Source organism: Papio anubis, chromosome 2 (assembly GCF_008728515.1).
Source record: "Papio anubis isolate 15944 chromosome 2, Panubis1.0, whole genome shotgun sequence".
Lineage (NCBI taxonomy): Eukaryota > Metazoa > Chordata > Mammalia > Primates > Cercopithecidae > Papio > Papio anubis.
This window is the reverse complement of record NC_044977.1, coordinates 107,678,771-107,702,172: the sequence shown is the minus strand read 5'-3', so window position 1 is coordinate 107,702,172 and position 23,402 is coordinate 107,678,771. Positions and strand designations below refer to the sequence as shown.

The 23,402-nt window shown below is 43.2% G+C and overlaps 1 protein-coding gene across 2 annotated transcripts in view; it reads right to left on the bottom strand.

Moving 5' to 3' along the window:
* Positions 1-20,139: 20,139 nt before the first annotated feature.
* Positions 20,140-23,402, bottom strand: part of MCF2L2 (MCF.2 cell line derived transforming sequence-like 2) — a 253,043-nt gene continuing 249,780 nt past the window's right edge. For both annotated transcript variants that reach the window (XM_003894766.5, XM_021934624.2), the window contains 3 exons: positions 21,546-21,634; positions 21,053-21,168; positions 20,140-20,979 (listed from right to left, as the gene is read on the bottom strand). In XM_003894766.5, the coding sequence (XP_003894815.3) occupies positions 20,856-20,979; positions 21,053-21,168; positions 21,546-21,634 (329 nt within the window). In that variant the 3' untranslated portion in view covers positions 20,140-20,855. The remainder of the gene's footprint in view (positions 20,980-21,052; positions 21,169-21,545; positions 21,635-23,402) is intronic.

Sequence of the window (23,402 nt, the reverse complement as noted above, 5' to 3'; positions counted from 1 at the left end):
CGGGTTCAAGCGATTCTCCTGCCTCAGCCTCCGCAGTGGTTGGGATTACAGGCGCCCGCCACCAGGCCCGGCTAATTTTTTGTATTTTTAGTAGAGATGGGGTTTCACCATGTTGGCCAAGCTGGTCTCAAACTCCTGACGCCAGATGATCCGCCCGCCTCGGCTTCCCAAAGAGCTGGGATTACAGGCGTTAGCCACTGTGCCTGGCCCCAGGTGGTTTTACAGACCAGAAATTCCTGGAACAAAAAACACGCAATATCTTTTTTTTTTTTTTTTTTTTTTTTTGAGTCAGGGTCTCGCTCTATCACCCAGGCTGGAGTGCAGTGGTGTGATCTCGGCTCCCTGCAACTTCCACCTCCTGGCCTCAAGCGAGTCTCCCACCTCAGCCTCCTGAGTAGCTGGGACCAAAGGCACGTGCCACCACGCCCAGCTATTTTATTTTATTTTATTTTATTATTTTATTTTATTAAGTTTATGTAGAGAGGAGGTCTTGCTGTGTTGCCCAGGCTGGTCTCGAGTTCCTGGCCTCAAACGATCCTCCCGCGTTAGCCAACCGTTGGGATTAAGGCGTGAGCCACGGCCCACGGCTCAACATCGCTGACAGGCAACCTTTTAATGTCCTATCTGCCTCCTCTATTAATTGTATTGTCTGTCAAAACAACGATGTTTTGACAGGGCTTGAGTCCCAGTGGGGAATACACATTTAAGCAATATATTAGGAGACCCTCCTTATCACTGGATTGAGGGCTTTCAGCCTAGCCTCAAATTATTTTCTGAAAAATAACTTTGGCTACGACTATTTTATCTTACTATGTTGCTCCAAACACTCTAATCAAGTACACTTAACCAAAGCTTGCAGTGCGTTTCAGAATGGAATTTTTATGGTGAAAGGTGAGGGTTAACTTGTACCAGTCAACCTAATTTCAGCAACTACCTGCTTTCTGATCTTTGAGACCGTTTATTCAAAAGACAGTAAGTGGGTATAGACTGTGTGCCAGGCACTCTTCTTATTCCATTTAAGTGCCGTAGCCACTCTGTGTGGACACTGTTGTTATTATTGCTGCCCCATTTTGCAGATGGAGAAACTAAGCACAGAGAAGGGAGTTGCCCAGAGTCCCTTAGATAATAAATACAGAAACTGGGCCATAAATCCTATCTGCCTTGAGAGTGTAGGATTTTAAGCACTATGCCGTTGTAACTGAAGAAGTGTTCACAACTAGAATATAATATATGCTTTTAAATTGCTTACTGCCTAGTTGAGAGAAATTTATTAATATACAATATCTAGACAGTGACTGATCGATTATTTACTACTCAGAGCCACACTAGATGAGGAATGGGATAGTGAAGGAGATGACTTCGTGGTGGTTTGCTCTCCAATCTTCTTCTCCTTCAACAATGTTTTCACTATTCTAAGTTCTCTGTATTAATTTTAGAATTGTTTTGCCAATTTCTACCAAAAATCCAACTGAGATTTTTATTAGGATTGCATTAAATCTGTAGGTAAATTCAAGAAGATTTGACATCGCAACAATATTGAGTCTTCTGATTATAAACATGGTATATCTCTCCATTTATTTAGGTCTTCTGTATTTTTTTCCCAGATTTCTCAAATATTTTTTCAAGTTTGGCCCTAAGTATTTCATATTTTTGATGCTATTATAAGTGGCATTAAAATTGTTTTAAATTTCTGATTTTGCAGTACTAGTACAGTCATAGGTCGTTTAACGACAGGAATATGTTCTGAGAAATGTGTCATTTAGTGAGTTCATTGTTGTGTGAACAAACAAACTTAGATGACATCGCCTGCTACACACCTAGGGTATATGGGAAGGCCTATCACTGCTGGGCTACAAATCTGTGCAACATGGTACTGTACTGAATACTACAGGCAATTGGAAGATAATAGTCTTTGTATATCTAAACAAGTCTAAACATAGAAAAGTTTCAGTAAAAATACAGTATAAAAGATAGAAAGTGGCACACTTAATAGAGGGCACGTACCATGAATGGAGCTTGCAGGGCTGGAAGTTGCTGTGGGTGAGTCAGTGAGTGGCGAGTGAATATAAAGGCCTAGGACATTACTGTACACTACTACAGGATTTATAAATACTGTACACTTAGGCTACACTACATTTACTTTAAAAATTTTCCTTCCTTCAATAATGAATTAACCTCCACTTAATATAATTTTTGACTTTATAAACTTTTTAATTTTTAAAAAACTTTTTGATTCTTTTATAACAACACAGCTTAAAAGACAAGCACATTGTATGGCTGTATAACAATATTTTCTTTCTCTATATCCTTATTCTGTAAGTTTTTTTCCATTTTAACAATTTTTTTAAACTTTTACAACTTTTTTTTTTTTTTTTTTTGAGATGGAGTCTCGCTCTGTCGCCAGGCTGGTGTACAGTGGCACCATCTCGGCTCACTGCAACATCTGCTTCCTGGGTTCAAGGATTTCTCCTGCCTCAGCCCCCTGAGTAGCTGGGACTTCAGGCACATGCCACCACGCCCACCTAGTTTTTGTATTTTTAGTAGAGACGGGGGTTCACTATGTTGGCCAGGATGGTCTCGATCTCTTTATCTCGTGATCCACCCGCCTCGGCCTCCCAAAGAGCTAGGATTACAGGCATGAGCCACCACGCCCGGCCACAGTTTTTTTTGTTGTTAAAAATGAAGACACACACACACACACGCCTAAGCCTACACAGGGTTGGGATTGTCAATATCACTGTCTTCCACCTCTACATCTTGTCCCAGTGGAAGGTCTTCAAGGGCAGTAACATCCACAGAGCGGTCATCTCCTGTGATAAAAATGCTATCTTCTGGTACATCTCCTGAAGGACCTGCCTGAGACTGTTTTACAGTTAATTTTTTTTTGTAAGTAGAAGGAATACACTCAAAGTAATGACAAAACATAATATAGTAAATATAGACACCAGTAACATAGTTGTTTATCAAGTATTATGTACTGTATATAATTGTATTGCTACACTTTTATACGACTGGCAGTACAATCTTAGTTTCTCACCACAAGTGATGCCCTTTCCACTTTGACATCATGACGGCTACAACATCAGTAGGTGATAGAAATTTTTCAGCCCCATTATAATCTTATCAAACCACCATTATACATGTGGTCAGTCATTGACTGAAATATGGTTATGTGATACATGACTGTATATGTATAAATACAATTTATTTTTGCATGCTAATCTCATATCCTGCAATCTTGCTAAACTCACTTTTTAGTTCTAGTCATTTTTCCTGGTAAACTCCACTGGATTTTCTATATAGTCTATTATATCTATGAATAAAGACAGTTTTACTCTTTACTTTCCAATTTGGACGTTTTTATTTCTTTTCTTGTCAAAAAGCCTTCTGTTGAGGCTTGAACCTCCAGGACGTTGTGAAATAGCAGGCATGAGAGGAGAAATGTGTTTTGTTCCTGATTTGAGGAGGAAAGCATACTTTGGCTATTAAGTATGATGTTAGCACTAGGTATTCCATAGATGCTATTTATCAGGTTGATAATATTCCTCCTATTCCTAAATTTCTGAGAATTTTTCAAGAAAGGGATGTTAGGTTTTATTTAATTTTTTTCTGTATATATTGGGATGATTACATGGTTTTTCATTTTGATCTGTTAATATTGTGACTTGTATTAATTTTTAAATATGAAATCAACCTGCATTTCAGGGAGAATACCACTCATTCATGATTTAGGGTCATTTTTATATATTGCTGGACTGTTTTTGTAAAATTGTGTTATGAATTTTTGTATATGTGCTTGTGACTGACATTGATCTGTCATGTTCCTTCTTTTTTAACAGCTTTGTCTGGGAGTAATACTGACCTCAGGAATTAATTGGAAAGTACTTCTTTTTTTTTTTTTTTTTTTGAGACGGAGTCTCTTTAATTTAATTTAATTTTATTTTATTTTATTTATTTTTATTATTATTATTATACTTTAAGTTCTAGGGTACATGTGCATAACGTGCAGGTTTGTTACATATGTATACTTGTGCCATGTTGGTGTGCTGCACGCTCTTCAATTTTTTTAGAGGGATATGCCAAAATTTGTATTACTTCCTTAATGTTTTATAAAATTCCTTTGTGAAAACGTGTAGGTCTCGGGGGTTGGGGGCGGGTTTCTTTATGGGAAGATTTTAAGTATAAATTCAATGTATTTAATAGATATAGGGCTATTGAGGTTATCCATTTCTCCTTGAGTGAGCTTTGCTAGGTGTATGAGATAGGAAGAAAACTGTTTCTCCCACTCTTACCCTCAAGACTCAATACAAAATATATGTCTTCTGGTCACCAAGATGCGTGGGATTTCTTTCCACCAACAACCAGTTCTACAGTGAACACCAATTAGGTATCCCATAATTCAATTCAATTCTGACACTACTTACCTGGAGTTAGAGTTTGATCCCACAAGTTAAGGGCTCCACCCCACAAGACTGTCTGTCACTTCAGACACCAATTGAAAGTAGCAGGTTGTCACCTATACTTCTGACTGACTGGCTATAGATTGGGATTCCCACTATACCCTCCTTGGGTTCTATTAATTTGCTAGGAAGGCTTACAGAACTCAGGGCAACACTTACTTACATTTGCTGGTTTATTATGAAGGATAATACAAAAAATACAGATGAATAGCCAGATGGAAGAGACACACAGGGCAAGGTATAAGAGAAGGGGTAAGGCGCTTCCATACCCTCCCTGGGATCGTCACCTTCCCAGTACCTCCACATGCTCAGCAACCCAGAAGCTCTCTAAACGTGTCCTTTTGGGTTTTAATGGGGCTTCCTTATGTAGGGATGACTGATTAAATCACTGGCCATTGGTTATCTACTTAACCTTCAGCCCCTCTTCCCTCCCTAGAGGTAGTGGGAAGGGGCTGAAAGTTCCAACCCTCTAATTACATGTTTGGTTCCCCTAGCAACCAATTCCCATCCTGAGGCAATCCAGGGTCCCACCAAGAATATCCTCATTAGGACAAAAGGTACGCCTCTTACCCTGGAAATTCCAAGAGATTTAGGAACTCTGTTTCAGGAACCAGGATCAAAGATCAAATATTAAAACAAAAGATTATCCTAGAACTCTTATATATAAGGATTTTAGGAGCTGTGTCTTAGAAACTGGGACAAAGACCAAAGAAATATTATTGTATCACACTATCACAGTTTATTATTTTCAAAAAAAGTTGTTTTCTGGCTGGTACAGTGGCTCATGCCTATAATCCAAGCACTTTGGGAGGCCAAGGTGGGAGGGTCACTTGAGGCCAGAAGTTCAAGTCCAGTCTGGACAATACAGGGAGACCCTATCACTATTAAAATTTCTTAAAAATTAGCTGGCCATGGTGGCACATGCCTGTAGTCCCAGCTACTTGGGAGGCTGAAGCAGAAGGATTGCTTGAGCCTGGGAGGTCGAGACTGTAGTGAGCTGCGATCACGCCACTGCACTCTAGCCTGGGTGACAAAGCCAGACCCTGTGTCTAAAAAAAAGAAAAGAAGGCAGGGTGCGGTGACTCACGCCTGTAATCCCAGCACTTTGGGAGGCCGAAGCGGGTGGATCACGAGGTCAGGAGATCGAGACCATCCTGGCTAACATGGTGAAACCTCGTCTCTACTAAAAAAATGCAAAAAAATTAGCCGGACATGGTGGTGGGGACCTGTAGTCCCAGCTGCTTGGGAGGCTGAGGCAGGAGAATGATGTGAACCTGGGAGGCAGAGCTTGCAGTGAGCTGAGATCACGCCACTGCATTCCAGCCTGGGCAACAGAGCGAGACTCCGTCTCTAAAAAAAAAAAAAAAAAGAAGAGAAAAAATAAGTTTTTTCTTTCAACTAAGTTGTTGGATTTATTAGCATAAAGCTGTTCATAACAATCCCTTATTTGTCTTACAATATCTGTAGTATAGGTAGTGATGTCACTTCTTTTATTACTAATGTTAATAATTTGTATTTTCTCTCTTATTTCCCTGATAATATTAATAATTTGTGTTTTCTCTCTTTTTTCCCTGATAAGTCTGGTTGGAGGTTAATCAATTCTATTCATGTTTTCAAAAACAACAAAATTTAATTTCGTCGAGTTCCTTCATTGTTCTTATATTTTCTGTTTTATTCATTTCTACTTGATCTTTATTATTTTCTTCCTTCTACTTAATTTGTGTTTTATTTGCTCCTCTTTTAACAGTTTTTAAAGGTGGAAGTTGCCTGCATAATCCCAGCACTTTAGGAGGCCGAGGTGAGAGGGTCACCTGAGGTCAGGAGCTTGAGATTAGCCTGGCCAACATGGTGAAACCCCGTCTGTACTAAAAATACAAAAATTAGCCAGATGCAGTGGTAGGCACCTGTAATCCCAGCTACTAGGGAGGCTGAGGCAGGAGAATCGCTTGAACCCGGGAGGTGGAGGTTGCAGTGACCTGAGATTGCGCCATTGCACTACAGCCTGGGCAACAGAGCGAGATTCTATCCTGAAAAAAAAAAAGAAAAGAAAAAGAAAGATGGAAGTTGAGGCCAGTGGTTTAAAATCTTTCTTCCTCTCTAATAAACAGGTTTACTGTTATGAATTTCCCTCTAATTACTACTTTAGTTGGATCCCACAAGTTTTAATATGTTTTCATTTTCACATAATTAGAAATACTTCCTAATTGCCTTCTGCTATCTCCTTGACTCATGGTTATTTAAAATAGCATTATTTCATTTTCAAACACATAGTTTTCTAGATATCTTTCTTTTATTGATTTTTAATTCCACTGTGGTTGAAAACATAATTATAGGATTTAGCTCTTATAAATTTATTGAGATTTGTTTTTGACCAAGACTGTGGTTGGTTACATTAGTTTCCAGAACTGACGTAATGAAGTGCCACAGACTGGGTAGCTTAAACCACAGACATTTGCTTTCTTATAATTCTGGAGACTAGACATGTGACATCAAAGTGTCAGCTGGGTTGGTTATTTCTTTCCTTTTTTTTTTTTTTTTTGAGACAGAGTCTCTTTCTGTCACCCAGGCTGGGGTGCAGTGGTGCAATCTCGGCTCATTGCAACTTCCGCCTCCCAGGCTCAAGCGATTCTCCTGCCTCAGCCTCCCGAGTAGCTGGGATTACAGGTGCCCATCACTGCACCTGGCTAATTTTTGTATTTTTAGTAGAGACGGGGGTTTCACCATGTTGGCCAGGTTGATCTCGAACTCCTGACCTCAGGTAATCTACCCACCTTGGCCTCCCGAAGTACTGGGATTATAGGCATGAGCCACTGTGCCCGGCCCAGGTTAGTTCTCTCTAAGGCCTCTCTCCTTGGCTAGTAGACACCTTTGTCTCACATGGTCATCCCTCTGTGCATGCCTGTCTGTTCTCATCTCCTCTTCTTATAAGGACATTAGTCATGTAGGATTAGTGTCTACTCTTTGAACTCATTTTACCTCTTAAAGACCCTATCTCCAAATATAGTCATATTCTGAGATACTTGGGGTTAAGACTTGTATTAGTTCATTTTCATGCTGCTGATAAAGACATACCTGAGACTGGGAAGAAAAAGAGGTTTAATTGGACGTACAATTCCACATGGCTGGGGAGGCCTCAGAATCATGGTGGGAGGCGAAAGGGACTTTTTACATGGTGGTGGCAAGAGAAAATGAGGAAGAAGCAAAAGTGGAAACCCCTGATAAACCCATCAGATCTCATGAGACTTATTCCTTATCATAAGAATAGCACGGGAAAGACCAGCCCCCATGAATAAATTACCTCTCCCTGTGTCCCCCCAACAATATGTGGAGATTCTGGGAGATACAATTCGAATTGAGATTTGGGTGGGAACACAGCCAAACCATATCATTCTGCCCCTGGTCCCTCCAAATCTCCTGTCCTCACATTTCAAAACCAATCATGTCTTTCCAACAGTCCCCCAAAGTCTTAACTCATTTCAGCATTAACCTAAAAGTCCACAGTCCAAAGTCTCATCTGAGACAAGGCCTTCTGCCTATGAGCCTGTAAAATCAAAAGCAAGCTAGTTATTTCCTAGATACAATGGAGGTACAGGTATTGGGTAAATAAAGCCATTCCAAATGGGAGAAATTGGCCAAAGCAAAGGGGTTACAGGGCCCATGCAAGTCTGAAATCCAGTGAGACAGTCAAATTTTAAAGCTCCGAAATGGTCTCCTTTGACTCCAGGTCTCACATCCAGGTCATGCTGATGCAAAAGGTAGGTTTCCATGGTCTTGGGCAGCTCCACCCCTGTGGAGGTACAGCCTCCCTCCAGGCTGCTTTCATGGACTGGTGTTGAGTGCAGCTTTTCCAGGTGCACAGTGCAAGCTATCAGTGGATCTACCATTCTAGGGTTTGGAGGACGATGGCCCTCTTCTCACAGCTGCACTAGGCAGTGCCCCGATAGGGACTCTGTGTGGGGGTTTTGATCCCACATTTCCCTTCTACACTGCCCTAAGAGGTTCTCCATGAGGGCCCCGCCTTTGCAGCAAACTTTTGCCTGGGCATCCAGGCATTTCCATACATCTTCTGAAATCTAGGCGGAGGTTCCCAAACCTTAATTTTTGACTTCTGTGCACCCGCAGGCTCAACACCACATGGAAGCTGCCAAGACTTGGGGCTTCCACCCTCTGAAGCCACAGCCCAAGCTATACAATGGCCCCTTTCGGCCATAGCTGGAGCAGCTGGGACACAGAGCACCAAGTCCCTAGGCTGCACACAGCACAGGGACCCTGGGCCTGGCCCACAAAACCCCTTTTTCCTCCTGGGCCTCCAGGCCTGTGATGGGACAAGCTGCAGTGAAGGTCTCTGACATGGCCTGGAGACATTTCCCCATGGTCTTGGGGATTCACATTAGGCTTCTTGCTACTTATACAAATTTCTGCAGCCAGCTTGAATTTCTCCCCAGAAAATGGGTTTTTCTTTTCTGTCACATAATGAGGCTGCAAATAACTTTTATGCTCTGCTTCTGTCATAAAACTGAATGCCTTTAACAGCACCCAAATCACCTCTTGAATGTTTTGCTGCTTAGAAATTTTTTCCGCCAGATACCCTAAATCATCTCGCAAGTTCAAAGTTCCACAAGTTTCTAGGGTAGGGGCAAAATGCTGCCAGTCTCTTTGCTAAAACGTAACAAGAGGCACCTTTGCTCCAGTTCCCAACAAGTTCCTCGTCTCCATCTGAGACCACCTCAGCCTGGATCTTAATGTCCATATTGCTATCAGCATTTTGGGCAAAACCATTCAACAAGTCTCTAGGAAGTTCCAAACTTTCCCACATTTTCCTGTCTTCTTCTGAGCCCTCCAAACTGTTTCAATCTCTGCCTGTTACCCGATTCCAAAGTTGTTCCACATTTTCAGGTATCTTCACAAAATCCCACTCTACTGGTAGCAGTTTACTGTATTAGTCCATTTTCACACTGCGGATAAAGACATACCTGAGACTGGGAAGGAAAAGAGGTTTAATTGGGTTTACAGTTCCACATGGCTGGGGAGGCCTCAGAATCATGGCGAGAGGTGAAAGGCACTTCTTACATGGTGGTGGCAAGAGAAAATGAGGAAGAAGCAAAAGCGGAAACCCCTGATAAACCCATCAGATCTCATGAGACTTATTCACTATCACAAGAATAGCATGGGAAAGACTGGCCCCCACGATTCAATTACCTACCCCTGGGTCCCTCCCATAACACATGGGAATTCTGGGAGATACAATTTAAGTTGAGATTTGGGTAGAGACACAGTCAAACCATATCGAGACTTCTACATATGAATTTTGGAGGGACACAATTTAACTCATAATAGTGGGCTGTTTTGTTAAATGTTCTGTGTGCATTTGAGAAGAATGTGTGTATTCTTTCACTGTTGGATTCAGGGACCTATAAATGTTAATTAGGTTAAACTAATTGATAGTATGGTTCAAGAACAAATGGTATCAACTTAGGATGGTTTAACTTACGATTTTTCAACTTTACAATGTTGTGAAGTCTGTATGCATTCAGTAGAAACTATACTTTGAATTTTTCTCTTTTCCCAAGTTACTACTATGAGATCAGATACTCTCTCACGATTCTGGGCAGTGACAGCAGGCCTCAGCTTCCAGTCAGCCACTCAATCCCAGGGGTAAACGACTGATACAGCCATTCTGTTTTTCATTTTTAGCAAAGTACTCAATATATTACATGATGCACTCAACACTTTATTATAAAACAAGTTTTGTATTAGATGATTTGCCCAGCTGTAGGCTAACGTAAGTGTTCCGAGCACATTTAAGGTAGGTTATACTATGCTATGATGTTTGGTAGGTAAGGTAAATTTAATGCATTTTCGACTTAGAATATTTTCAGCCTCCCAAATAGCTGGGACCACAGGTGTGTGGCACCATGTGTGGCTAATTTTTTGTAGAGACAAGGTCTCACTATGTTGCCCAAGTTGCCCTCAAAATCCTGACCTCAAGTGATCCTTCCACTTTGGTCTCCCAAAGTGCGATTACAGGTGTGACTCACCACACCCGGCCGTGTTGTCATACATTTTAATTTATTAGAAACTTCATAACATATTGTTCTTATTTAAAATTTAAACAATTATCTTTAAATATACATAATATATATAAATATGTATATAATCTATAAATATATAATATAGTAATATATAACATAAATATATAATGTGTTATATATTTATGTTATATTTTAAATATATAAACATATATAAATATATAAACATATATTTATATATTATATTATAATATTTATTACATATTTATATATAATATTTATTATATATTTATATATAATATGTATTATATAAAAATATATAATATGTATTATATATTATATATTATTATATAATATATATTTATAATATATAATATATTAATATATAAATATATAAAATATATATTTATAAATATATGATATATAAGTTATATGTATATGTTAATATAAATATATAACATATAGTTCTATATAAATATATATTTATATGTTATATATATTTATATATTTTTTAATATAATATAAATATAAATATATAATACATATAAATACATATATGGGAGAAAAGCTTTTATACTTACGTGATTACCCTTTCTTGCAGTCTTTATTACTTTGTTTAGATCCTTGGGATTTTTGTTGCTATGGTGACCTTAAGTATACCAGGCACTTCAAATCTTACCTTGTGTTTAGGATACGGACTTGTTTGCCCGGGGGTTTTCCCTAATGTCTGCTCCATCTTCAATTTTAGGTCTTCTCCGCTGTCTGTCAGTTTCTCTCTCCATACACTTGTAGCTCTCCCAGGAGTATTCCATCGTTAATCGTTAGTCAGGGCTTGTTAGCGGGGCGGTGGGGACAGAGAGGTGAGGGGCTTGGTTGTGATTCTCAGTTCTGATTCCTGCAGATACTGTGTCCATAGGTCTTGAAGGGTATGACCAAGTGTCTCTGTCCCTCCCCACAACAGCAGTTTTGGGCTCAGCACATATTCCTGCCCCTTCCCCAGAATCAGAGGGATTTTGTTGTTGTTGTTGTTTTAGTTTTTAAGTTTTTGTTACTTTTTCTCCAGCTGTGTTGGATGTACCAGCCCCCTGGAGTGGCAGTGTTTGTTACCCTTCCTCTAGGCTTTTAAGGCCTTTGTAGGAGAGATGGGGCAATAGCATCTGAACGTGGTTTTGTGTCTCTCTTGTAGCAACTGATATTCTCCGCCCCCAGGTCTATGCCCGGAAGGATGCTTCCTCAGGACTTTTGTTGGTCTTTTTTTTTGTTAGTGCTCAGTGAGATACTTTGAGAAAAGTCTGCAAGTGGATGCAAATTTTCCTTATTATCTGTGGCTCTTGGGGTTTCTATTTTCTCTTGCAAACCTACACCAGACCATTAAAGATTTTAGCTTAATTCTTCCTTCCAGTAGTATGGCTGTACCTGCCACAGGTAAGCAAGTGCTTGAGTCTCATCTCTCTGTGAATGGGAATCTCTCATCTCTCTGAGAATGGGAATTGATTCTCATCTCTCCAAGAATGGGAATTCTCACACTTGCAAGGTGCTTTCTAGCTTTCTACATCTCAAGCAGAAGATATGATTTTTAACAACGCATAAAGTTCCATTGTGCGTCAGTACAATACTAGCCAGCTTTTTATTATTTGATATTATATTTGTGATCTATTATTGCTTAGCAAACTATCCCTAAACTCAGCAGCTTAAAACATTTATTATCTCATAGTCCTCTGGTAATGAATTCAAGAGTGTCTTAGCGGGGGTGTTCTGACTCTGGGTCTCTCATGAGGCTTCAGTGAAGATATCAGCTGGAGTCGAAATCATGTGAAGACTTGACTAGCACTGGAGAATCCACTTTCAAGCTGGCTCATTCACATGGCTGTTGGCAGGAGGCTTCAGTTCCTGCCACGTGGGTGTCTCCATAGTATTGCTTGAGCGTCCTCTCAACATGGCAACTGGCTTATTCCCCAGTGAGTAATCCAGGAGAGAGAACAAGGAGGAAGTCAAAACACCTTTTATAACCCAGTCTTAAAAGTCTGTTGGCATCACTTCCACTATATTCTTCCTATTTGTTAGAATCACACTTATAGGGCAGGTAATTTGACTCTCCTTTTTGAAGGGAGGAGTATCAATTTGAGGATAAATTTTGATACTACCACAGATATTTAAGTTGCACCCCCAAACTTGTTTTTCTATGGAAAAGTAATGTTAAAATGAACACCTGTACATACATATTTTTGTTCATTTGTATACCATTAAAATATGTTTCTAGAAGTGAAATCATTAGATCAAACTATAAACATATTTTAAAATTTTGATAGTATTGAAAATTTTCTTCTAAAAAGCTAATACTAATTTATACTCTCACCAACAGTGTATAATAGTTCTGGTTTTTCTTTTTTTAAAAAATTTATTTATTATGTTTTTTGAGATGGAGTTTCACTCTTGTAGCCCAGGCTGGAGTGCAGTGGCGTGATCTCTGCTCACTGCAACCTCCGCCTCCCAGATTCAAGTGATTCTCCTGCCTCAGCCTCTCAAGTGGCTTGGATTATAGATATTCACCACCACGCCCAGCTAATTTTTGTATTTTTAGTAGAGACAGGGTTTCACTATTTTGGCCAGGCTGGTCTCGAACTCCTGACCTCAGAGGATCCATCCATCTCGGCCTCCCAAAGTGCTGGGATTACAGGTGTGAGCCACTGCGCCCAGCTTGGTTTTTCTTTTTAATTAAAATTTTTATTTACTTATTTATTTTTTTTGTAGAGACTAGATCTTGCTATGTTGCCTAGGCTGGTCTCAAACTCCCAGCCTCAAGCAATCCTCCCAGCTTGGTCTCTCAAAGTGCTGGAATGACAGGCCTGAGCCACCATGCCCAACCTCAGTTCTAGTTTTTCTATATTCTCTTCAATGCTGTGTATTATCAATTTTAAATATTGTACAATCCGATAGTGAAAAAGATACCTCATTGTTTTCATATGTTTATTGAATTTCGAATTTCTTTTCCTGTATATAGTCATGTCTTGCCCATTTAAAAATTGTTATTGATTCGTAACAGTTATTTATATTTCAAGGAAATTAGTCTATTGTCATATGTTTTGAAAATGTATCTTTTGAATTTTTACATGTTTTTTCTTCCTATACGTAAGATTTTGCTTCTGACATACCTTACTTATTAAGATTTTCCTTTGTAGCTTCTGGTTTTAGTTTTTGCTTGGAAAGATTTTTCTCAAGATTAATTTTTAAATGTTTTGACGTTCATAATTTCTTTAAGTCACATCTTTAAATAACATGAATTATCTTAAGGGCTGCGGTAAAACCTATTCTTATCATTTTCAATACTGCTAGCCAGTGGTCCTCAAACCATTTTCATGTATAATTTATCTTTTTTATTCTGAACTAATTTGAAATGTATTTTTTCGTACTCTAAATTCTGAGATGTATTTGGGTCCATTTAAAGATTCTCTGTTCCTTTTATGTTTGTTTATCCCTATAATATGTGTCTTCTGGAAAATTAAAAAATTGTATAAATCTGTAATTTTTGCTACTTTAATAGCCATATATGAAAGTTTCTTTATATGTAAAATCTGCTGTCAGATTAAAGATGCAAGTGATACATATTTTATAGATAATTTGTGAAACTATGTTTTATAAAGCTTTCTGTCTTCACATTATGACATGGAACCAGAACTCAAGAGGTACTTGATACATATAGGCTGAGTAAGCAAATGCTAGTGTGATGCTGATACTGGCCCAGGAGTTGGAAGACCTGGATTCCAGTCGCCGCCTTCCTGCAGGCTGGCTGGGTGACACTGATACATGGTAATAAAGTTTAGGTAGGGCAATGTCCTCCTAGCTAGGTTCCCAACTCCCTTATGGGTTAGCATGGCCATGCAACAAAGCTTTCACCAAAAGAGTAGAAGAGAAGGTGTTATGTACCATGTGCAGGATGGGCTTTAAAACATTGCTTATGCAAACTTCCAAACTCTTTCCCATTCTTCAGAGCTGGAAATCAGATATTTCTGAGATGTACTTTTGACTGTGGCCAATGTTGATTAGAGACAAAGACAGCGTTCTAGGACAGTGGAAAATGAAATGCAAGGAACCTGGGACCCAAAATGGCTGTGCAAAGCAGAGCAGCCTGCATACCCAGCCTGGACTGACTTACAAGACAGAAATATTCTTTAAATCACTATATTATTGGATCTCTTTGTTATAGCACCTTAGCCTTTTCCCTTAGGAATACACATGGGACATTATATTCCACAAACAGAAAGGTTCTGTGGCCAAATAAGTTTAGGAAATGGTGAGTTTAATAAAACGATACAGGCTTCCTTTTTGTAGAAGTTTTCAGATTCTTTAATCTACTAATTGAGATCGACCAAGAGAGGGACAGAATATGTGGTATTTAAAAGTGCACTTGCAACCACGTGCGGTGGCTCACACCTGTAATCCCAGCACTTTGGGAGGCCGAGGCAGGAGGATCATGAGGTCAGGAGTTCGGGACCATCCTGGCCAACATGATGAAATCCCATCTCTACTAAAAATACAAAAATTAGCCGGGTGTGGTGGTGTGCACCTGTAGTCCCCGGTACTCGAAAGACTGGGGCAGAAGAATCGCTTGAACCCGGGAGGCGGAGGTTGCAGTGAGCCAAGATCACACCACTGCACTCCAACCTGGCGACAGAGCAAGACTCCATTCAAAAAAAAGAAAAAGCATTTGCTCTTATTTTTTTTTTTCTGCTTGGCATGTTATGGGGTTAATTCATTGAACTCTTACACTCTTCTGCATATTCTGCAAAATATACTCTGGGAAGGCTGGTTTAGAGGATCTCTAACTTTTCTAATATTTCATAATGCATGGCTGATGTTTAATATGAACTCAGACTCCCACCAGATGTTACAGATCTGGGTCTGCTTTTAGTTCAAATGCTTCAGCCAGGGCACTTTATCCTGAGGCTACAGCATTTCCCAGTCGTCAGCAATATTGTGAAATCTGAGTTCCTCTGGTGGACTACAGGCAACATCATATAGCCATGGAGTATCTGAACAACTTCTAAGTGTGAGGGATTTCATCTGGTGGTGTTGGATTCTCTTTCATTTATACTTAAATAAGGTGATATAAATTTCACTCAGAGAAAAGCCACTCTTTTTTCCCCCGTTTTTAAGAAGTCTAAAAATGCGGCCGGGCGCGGTGGCTCAAGCCTGTAATCCCAGCACTTTGGGAGGCCGAGATGGGCGGATCACGAGGTCAGGAGATCGAGACCATCCTGGCTAACACAGTGAAACCCCGTCTCTACTAAGAAATACAAAAAAAAATAGCCGGGTGAGGTGGCGGGCACCTGTAGTCCCAGCTACTCGGGAGGCTGAGGCCGGAGAATGGCGTGAACCCAGGAGGCGGAGCTTGCAGTGAGCTGAGATCCGGCCACTGCACTCCAGCCTGGGCGACAGAGCGAGACTCCGTCTCAAAAAAAAAAAAAAAAAAAAAGGTCTAAAAATGCACAACTATTTCCTGAATGAGCAGTGCAACCAGGTGTAGAATAGGGAACGTTGTGTCTGCTGGGAACAGACGGTTCCTGGCACAGCTTTATGAAAATTATCCCACGATTCCTGTCCCACCATGGGCTCAGTGGGGAGTCTGATTCTCTGAGCCCCAAAGGGTAGCTTTTTCCCAGACGACACCAGCAAGCAGAGCAGCAGCTCGGGGCTTTGACATGGAGGCTGGAGTGAAAGGTCAAATTGGACCATCCTGGATCACTGGAGGACAATACCCCAGGAACCTCCGGCAAAGACTGGCATTGGAATGACTCCCCTGGTCACCCACCTGTGGCATGACATTTGCAAACAGGGTCTTCCTATGAGGCTTGTGAGGTTTGGCCAATTTGCATTCTGTTAGAATTATTAAGTGTGGACATCTTCATAGATCCAGAAAAGGGCTGAGATCCAAAGGACTGAGAATGCTTTGGGGGGTGTTTCCATAGTGAGTGGCTGGCTATTCAACAGACAAATGTTTGAGAGGATACAATGATGTGTTTCCTGAGGCAAGTGGTCAGAACCCAACCGACTCTTCTGTTCAGCTAAGATGTGAAACCATCTGAAGTTCTTACATGTTCTCACAGAGAAATGGATTATCATAGGGAAATGGATATATTGTGATAGACACGATAAGCAGAGAACTCTGCTGGGAAACACACACACACACATCAAGACGGAATGCATGGACGTGTATTATAAAAAGCGTAAAAATACACAACCGCAGATTGTGTAGGACTATATTTTCTTTCGACTTGAGACATATGTTTATTGCTATGAATGCTGCGAAGGGCTCTACGTGCTTCAAAAAATCCCAATCTGTTGCATTCGTAAGCCTGGGTTGGAGTTAAGCAGCTTCCCACTTTGGGAAAGGCATCCCCACGACCTTTTCATGGTTGCTGAATGCAGCTGGAGGCAGTCACAGTTGGTGATGTCTGGAGCCCACTCCCCACTGTGATGGTCTGCAGAACTTCTGCATGCCATTCCCGCAAGCAGGTCTCTGCCCCGCTCTCCTCCACCTGCCTGCTCTCCTCCACCTCCCTGCTTTCCTCTACCTCCCTTGTCAGTTGAAGTCTGTGCTTCACAGCTTTGTGGTCTCAACCTTCCTCCATCCCTACAGATATTTAAGAAGCAGGAATCAAAAGGTGAAGGAGAGGGGACAACTCACCTCCGATGGACAAGTGTAAAGTGAGAGATGGATAAAACCAAGAAGGAGCTTAAGATATCCAGAAATGTACACTGTGTTTGGAAAAGTAAGGTCAGGAGAAGCATGGGACTCCTGAGGTTGCTCCCTACTATCTTGCAGACTTGCTGCAGGACCAAATGAAGCAGGATCTGTCAAGCACCAGGGTCAGCCCTTAAGCTTAGTGCCTCTCTGAACCTGTGACCCAGCAGTCCCCATCAACTTGTCCCACCTGCCATGCACAGCTCCTCCATGCCCCTGTACCTGAGCTCATGCTGTTCCCTCCGCCAGGGTGCCCTTCTCCTTCTCCACTGGGAGAAGACACTTGCCTGTAAGACCCAGTTCCAATGTCACCCCTTCCTGACTGTATCAGGAAGGGTCAGTGATGGTGTTCTGTGCTCCCAGAGAATTTGCCACATCGTGTTGTGATTCTGTTTCCACATCTGTCTCCCCAACTGGACTGAAAGCTTCACTCATCTTCATACCTCCCTGGTATCTACCTGGTGCCAGACCCGTCCTCAGGGCACAGGAGTGCTCAAGAAATAGGTGTTGAATAAAACGAGTGTATCCATCCATCCATGCATGCATGCATCCATCCATCCATCCATCCAACCAGACATACATACATATGTAAACATTCTGATGGTCAAATGGAACAATGTGGGCTGAAGAATAATGCAGGTAGAAGAACCTAAGATCACAGATTCTTGATTTGGGAGGAACTTTATTTTATTGTGCAAACAGTCTACACATTTGAAACACATTCTATCAAGAAAAACACTGTGTTCTTAGGAAAGGAGTGGGAGACGGTGGTCCCACAAAACAGCATAAAGTTCTAAAAATTTGAGAGGAACACTCTGGGATCCTGTCCCATGGGCACCTTTCTAAGAGTCTGTCCCTTAGGCTCTGCCCCTTTTTGGCCATGTCATCAAAGGGCTTCTTTATGAACAAAGTGAGACACATTATTTTTGTTTTCTTGAATTCTAAAGTGATTGTCTTGTGTCTCCTGGGGGAGACTCCTGTGAGGCGTGGCCCACTCTATTCCAGAAACAAACCAGGAGACTCATCCCAATCCCATATCCCGAGAAAATGTGAAATCAAATCACCCCTAACAATTCCAAAACTAACGGAATCCTAACATAACTCTATGTAACTCTAAAGCTGAGTGTGCTGGTAATTAAGCTTCCAGCCCACCCTTCCCAGCTCTGGGGTGCAGGGCTACCACGGGCTCCTTCCTGTGTGCACCCCACCCCCGCCCCCCCCGTCAGCATCCCGTCTCCACTCTGAGAGTGACAGCTGGTTCTAGCAGAGGCAGTTGGTTCCAGCTTGCTATTTTCCCAGCACTCCCATAACCGGCCTGATGATGCCCACTCAGAGACAGCAGCATGGGCTGGCCATGTCCCCTCCCCAGAATTCTGCATCCAGCTCCTGGACCTTGGGCTCTGAGCCCTTGGGCCACATGTACCATTGATAGTGCCTCCTCCTCAGAGGACTAACCCCCAGCCCTAGGGCCACGTTCACATTTCTGAGTTTTGATATTTTCAACCTCTTCTCTTTATTGTATGAGTCCTTGGGCTGGGAGCCTGTAGTCAAAATCTTCATGATATCTCATTATCACTACTTTTTTTTTTTTTTTTTAATCTCTGCTAGCTGGATAACAATTATTTATATTAAATTCTCTCTGTTGAAATAACTGATATAGTGTCTCTTGATTGAAACCTGACTAGCAGACTAAGAATTCTAACTCTAAATAATTCTGAGGGCCGGGTGCGGTGGCTCACGCCTGTAATCCCAGTACTTTGGGAGGCCAGCGCAGGTGGATCACCTGAGGTCAGGAGTTGGAGACCAGCCTGGCCAACATGGCGAAACCCGGTCAGGAGATTGAGACCATCCTGGCTAACATGGTGAAATCCCGTCTCTACTAAAAAACAAAACAAAACAAAACAAAATTAGCCAGACGTAATGGCGGGCGCCTGTAGTCCCCCAGCTATTCCAGAGGCTGAGGCAGGAGAATGGCGTAAACCCGGGAGGCGGAGCTTGCAGTGAGCTGAGATTGCGCCACTGCACTCCAGCCTGGGCGACAGAGAGAGACTCTGTCTCAAAAATAAATAAATAAATAAATAAATATAAAAATAAAAAATTAGCCGGGCATGGTGGCACACTCCTGTAATCCCAGCTACTTGGGAGGCTGAGGTAGGAGAACTGCTTGAAGGCAGGAGGCGGAGGTTGCAGTGAGCCAAGATTGCGCCACTGTACTCCAGCCTGGGTGACAAGAGCAAAACTCCATCTAAAAAAAAAAAAAAAGAAAAAAAAATCTGAAAATTAAATAAAAATAAAGAACAGAAAAAATTTGAATGGCAAATACAAAACTGAAATAACTGAGAACAAACAACTCTGAAAACAGCTCAAAAACTAAATATCTCAAAAACTCTTTAAAAATTCAGAAAATATAATTTTCAGATATGAAGTAATGCTGAAAATGAAATAACTAAAAACCAAATAACTTGGAAAAAAGAACATAAAAATAAACTCAAATATAAAATAACTGAAAATAAATACCTGTGAACATAAGCAACTCTAAAACTAGATAACTAGGGGAAAACCCTTAATTAAAACATTTCAATCTGAAAATAAATAACTCTACAGTAGTTCAAAAACTTCCAGTGAGTTTTTAATAGTCAAATTAGTTACTGTAAAAATAAATAACTCAAAAACTCCAATAAGTTAAAGTGAAATAACTATGAACGTAAATAACTCAGATAATAATTGTAAAGATGATGAAAAATAAATTCCAAGCAAATTAATTTGAACATCTATAACTCCTAAAACAAAATGGCTACATATAAATAACTGAAAATGAACAACTCGAAAACTAAATAACTTTGAAAATAAAGTAACTATAAACCAGTAACTGAAACTATAAAATTAAATAACTAGAAAGCTACAAAAAATTAAAATCAACCAATAAAACTAAAAATAAAATACAACTGAAAATAACAAAACTCATTTAAAAACTAATAAATCGATATATAAAATATCTCAGAAAGTAACTTGGAACGAACTGTCTCTGCAACGAAGCAATCTTGGCACTAACACGAACACCCCATGAACGCTCGCAGGGATTCTGGGAGGGGGACCTGGAGCTCTCAGTCTGCGGCCCCCGCCGGGTTTGAGCAGCTCCGGCTCCTCCAAGGCTCGGGCTAAGCGGTTCTCAACCGATTCCCACCCCGCCCTGGAGAAATGTGGGCGTGTCTGCAGGCATTTTTGATTGTCACAGTTTGGGAGTGGGGTGGAGGATGGGGTGGCGCATTCCTGGACCCTAGCGGGTAGAGGCCAGTGATGCTGCTAAACATCCTACCGTGGGAGCACAGAGAAACCCACACAACAAAGAATTGCCCGGCTCGGAATGTCAAAGTGTGCGGTTGAGAAGGCGTGGGCTGTGGGCTCTGCAAGCGCCTTAGAGCAGCTCCGAGGTCCCCCGTGCGGAGCCAGGCGCTCACCCAGGGCACCCCTCGGGCTTCCGGAAGGCGGCCCTGCGTCCCGTTTCTGCCGCCGCCGAGGCCCCGTCTGCTTTCTGCGTAGCTGGGCAGGGCCCGGGCCCCCACACCGCCTCTCCTGGAAATGCGGGCGCTCTGGAGCCGAGGAGCGGGGACGTCCGCAGGGAGGTCAGCTCTCCGGGGCGGAGGTCCTCGGGCGCCGTGCCCGCGCGTGGAAACCAGCCGTCGCCCCCGCAGGAGCCAGCCGGCCCGTGGACGCCCCAGCGCGCTCCTCCTCGGTGCTGCGGGTCGCCCTGCAATTCCGAGAAGAAAGTCAGAGACGCCGTGGCCCAAAAAGACGCTTAGTATTTCCTCGTTCACACTCACGTTTCCTCCTCATCGCGTTCTTCTTTTTCTCCCTGGGTGCTTTCTCCCCTCTCCAGGAAAGCAGATTTGGAAGAACAGGTTTCGTGACTGTCGTCCGACTGGAAAAGGCCTGCGAGCTGGAAGGGAGGGGACGGGTGCACCCTCAGAGTTATTGCTGGAGGTTGTGGCCAGGCCGGGCAAGGTGGTGACTCCCGCTGGCAGGCTGCGGCCCACCCCAACCCTCCCACCTGGGCCACGGGGCTCCCAGCAGGAGCCCCAGTTATGACCGGACACCAGCGCACCGCCAAGGAGACAGCCACGTGGGGACGTGCCAGGCTAGGAGGGTCAGAGCCACCTTGAGGGTCTAGTGACCTCGGCTCCCTGGCTTAACCAGGTTCTTATGGGTGAGAATCCTGAGGAGGCGGGGAGGGATGGAGGCGAGGGACAGGAGGCAGGAGGAGCTGATGAACAGGAAGGAGGAAGAAGATGAAAGAAACAAGAGGGAAGTAATTACACTCAGAGCGCTGCTCTCCTTTTGCATGTCTTCTGCACCTTCACAGTCTTCAGAGGTGTCCATGGAGCTAAACTCCCTGCTGGAGCAGCCTTCGGGAGAGAAAGGGAAGGATGGGGCCCCTGTGGGGTGGGAAGACAGCCCCTCTGCCTATGGCAGGGTGTAGCAGGCAGTGCCTGTTGCAGGCAGGGTCCTCCCCATCTCTAACTCCTGATCTCCCAGGGCCTGCACTGCGCTGGGCTATGAGGGGGTCTGTGATCTCCAGGCTGCGTTTCCAGCTCTGAAATGCCATACTTCACAGAGAAGACCGTCCACATGCTGTTCATGGCCCTACCTCCCTGTTCCTCCAAGAAAACAGTCATTGTTTTTTGTGTTTGCCAGTCTTCTAACCATGCCTTCTTCCCTTCCTCCTCCCCTGTCTCTTTCTCACCCTCCTCTCCTTGCCTCCTTTTCTCTCCCCTAATTAATGTCCATTTCCCATCTCCCTGGCAGCCTCTGCCAAGTGTCACTGCTCCCCATAAGGGAAGATCAGAGGAACATGCAAGTGCGTCCATCCTGCCTCTCTCTCCAGTGAACTGATAAACTCATCAGTCTTGTCCGTGGTGCACCTGTTACATCCCCCGGAGGTGTTGGACACTGTGGGGAACAGCAGCCACTGCCAAATACTGAGCAACTGCCCTGTGCCTGGTGGTATGTTAGGCGTTTGTCAAAGTTTAAGCCTCACAACCCTGTAAGGGTCTCAGCCCCCTTTACAGTTGGGGAAACAGACAGCAGTGGTCACTTGGCCAAATCCTCTTGGCCTGTGGCAGGGCAGCTGGCTTCTCCAGCACTCCTGCTCTTTACTCCACTCTGAGTGAGATGGAGTCTCTGCCCCACACGGCTCACAGGCGAGGGTAGGGAGCCGAGCATCTGCAGAAAGGTCCCAGCACAGGGCAGCCCCAGACTGAGGCTCAGCTGAGTAATCCCTGTGGCGGAAATTGTGCAGGAGAGTGTCTGCTCAGGAGAGAATTCAGGGAGGTTTGGGCAGGGCTTCAGGGGTGGGCAGGACTGGAGAAGGAGGGCATTCTGGGCAGAGGCATGGCCGGAGGGCGGTAGGCGGCAGTGGAGGGAGCTGCAGTTATCTGGGTGAGCAGGCAATGAACAAGTGGTGTCTCCTGGGCTGCTGTCCCAGGTCCCCTACAAGCCATGTTCTGGGCCCCGGCCCCCAGAGCAGATCAGTGGGGGCTGTGTGAGTAACACGGGGGGGCAGCTGGGCAGCACCTCCCAGGAGGCCCCTCTGAAATCCCCCCTGATGGTGGCAGGCTCTGAGGAGGCTGGACACCCTCCTCTCAGGTTGAAGCAAGTCCTGGTTAAGTTCCTAGCCCCCAGAGGTGGGAGAGGCGAGGGGTGGGGGGCAGAGGAGAAACTGCCTCAAGGATGTGCTCCCCACCTTCATCCTCCAGATGGGACTTGGGAGCATCTGAGGAAATCCCAAGACTCCTCTTTAGAGAAGTCCTCCAGCCCTGGGGTCTCCTTATGCCAGGAGCAAGCGGTGAGAATGGAAGAATGATCGTCTTGCTGAAAGCTCTGTGAGGGAGGGATAGAGGGACAAACGGAGCCATGCTCTTGACCATCCCCTGCGTGAATAGCAAGGGCTGTGTCTCCAGGGTCCATGGCCTCTGTGCCCCGGATGATGCCGGGGCTGCCAGGGACCACAGAGCCACCCACTGGGAGGTTGGGGGTTGGCCTGGCTCAGGGGCCTTCGTCAGCCATACACACCCACAACCTGGTGTGGGCAGGGCTGGGAGGCAACACAAGAACTGAAAAACCTGATAGGCTCCAGCCCCTCCGGGGGGTAAGTGGCATCTCCAGGTAAAATGA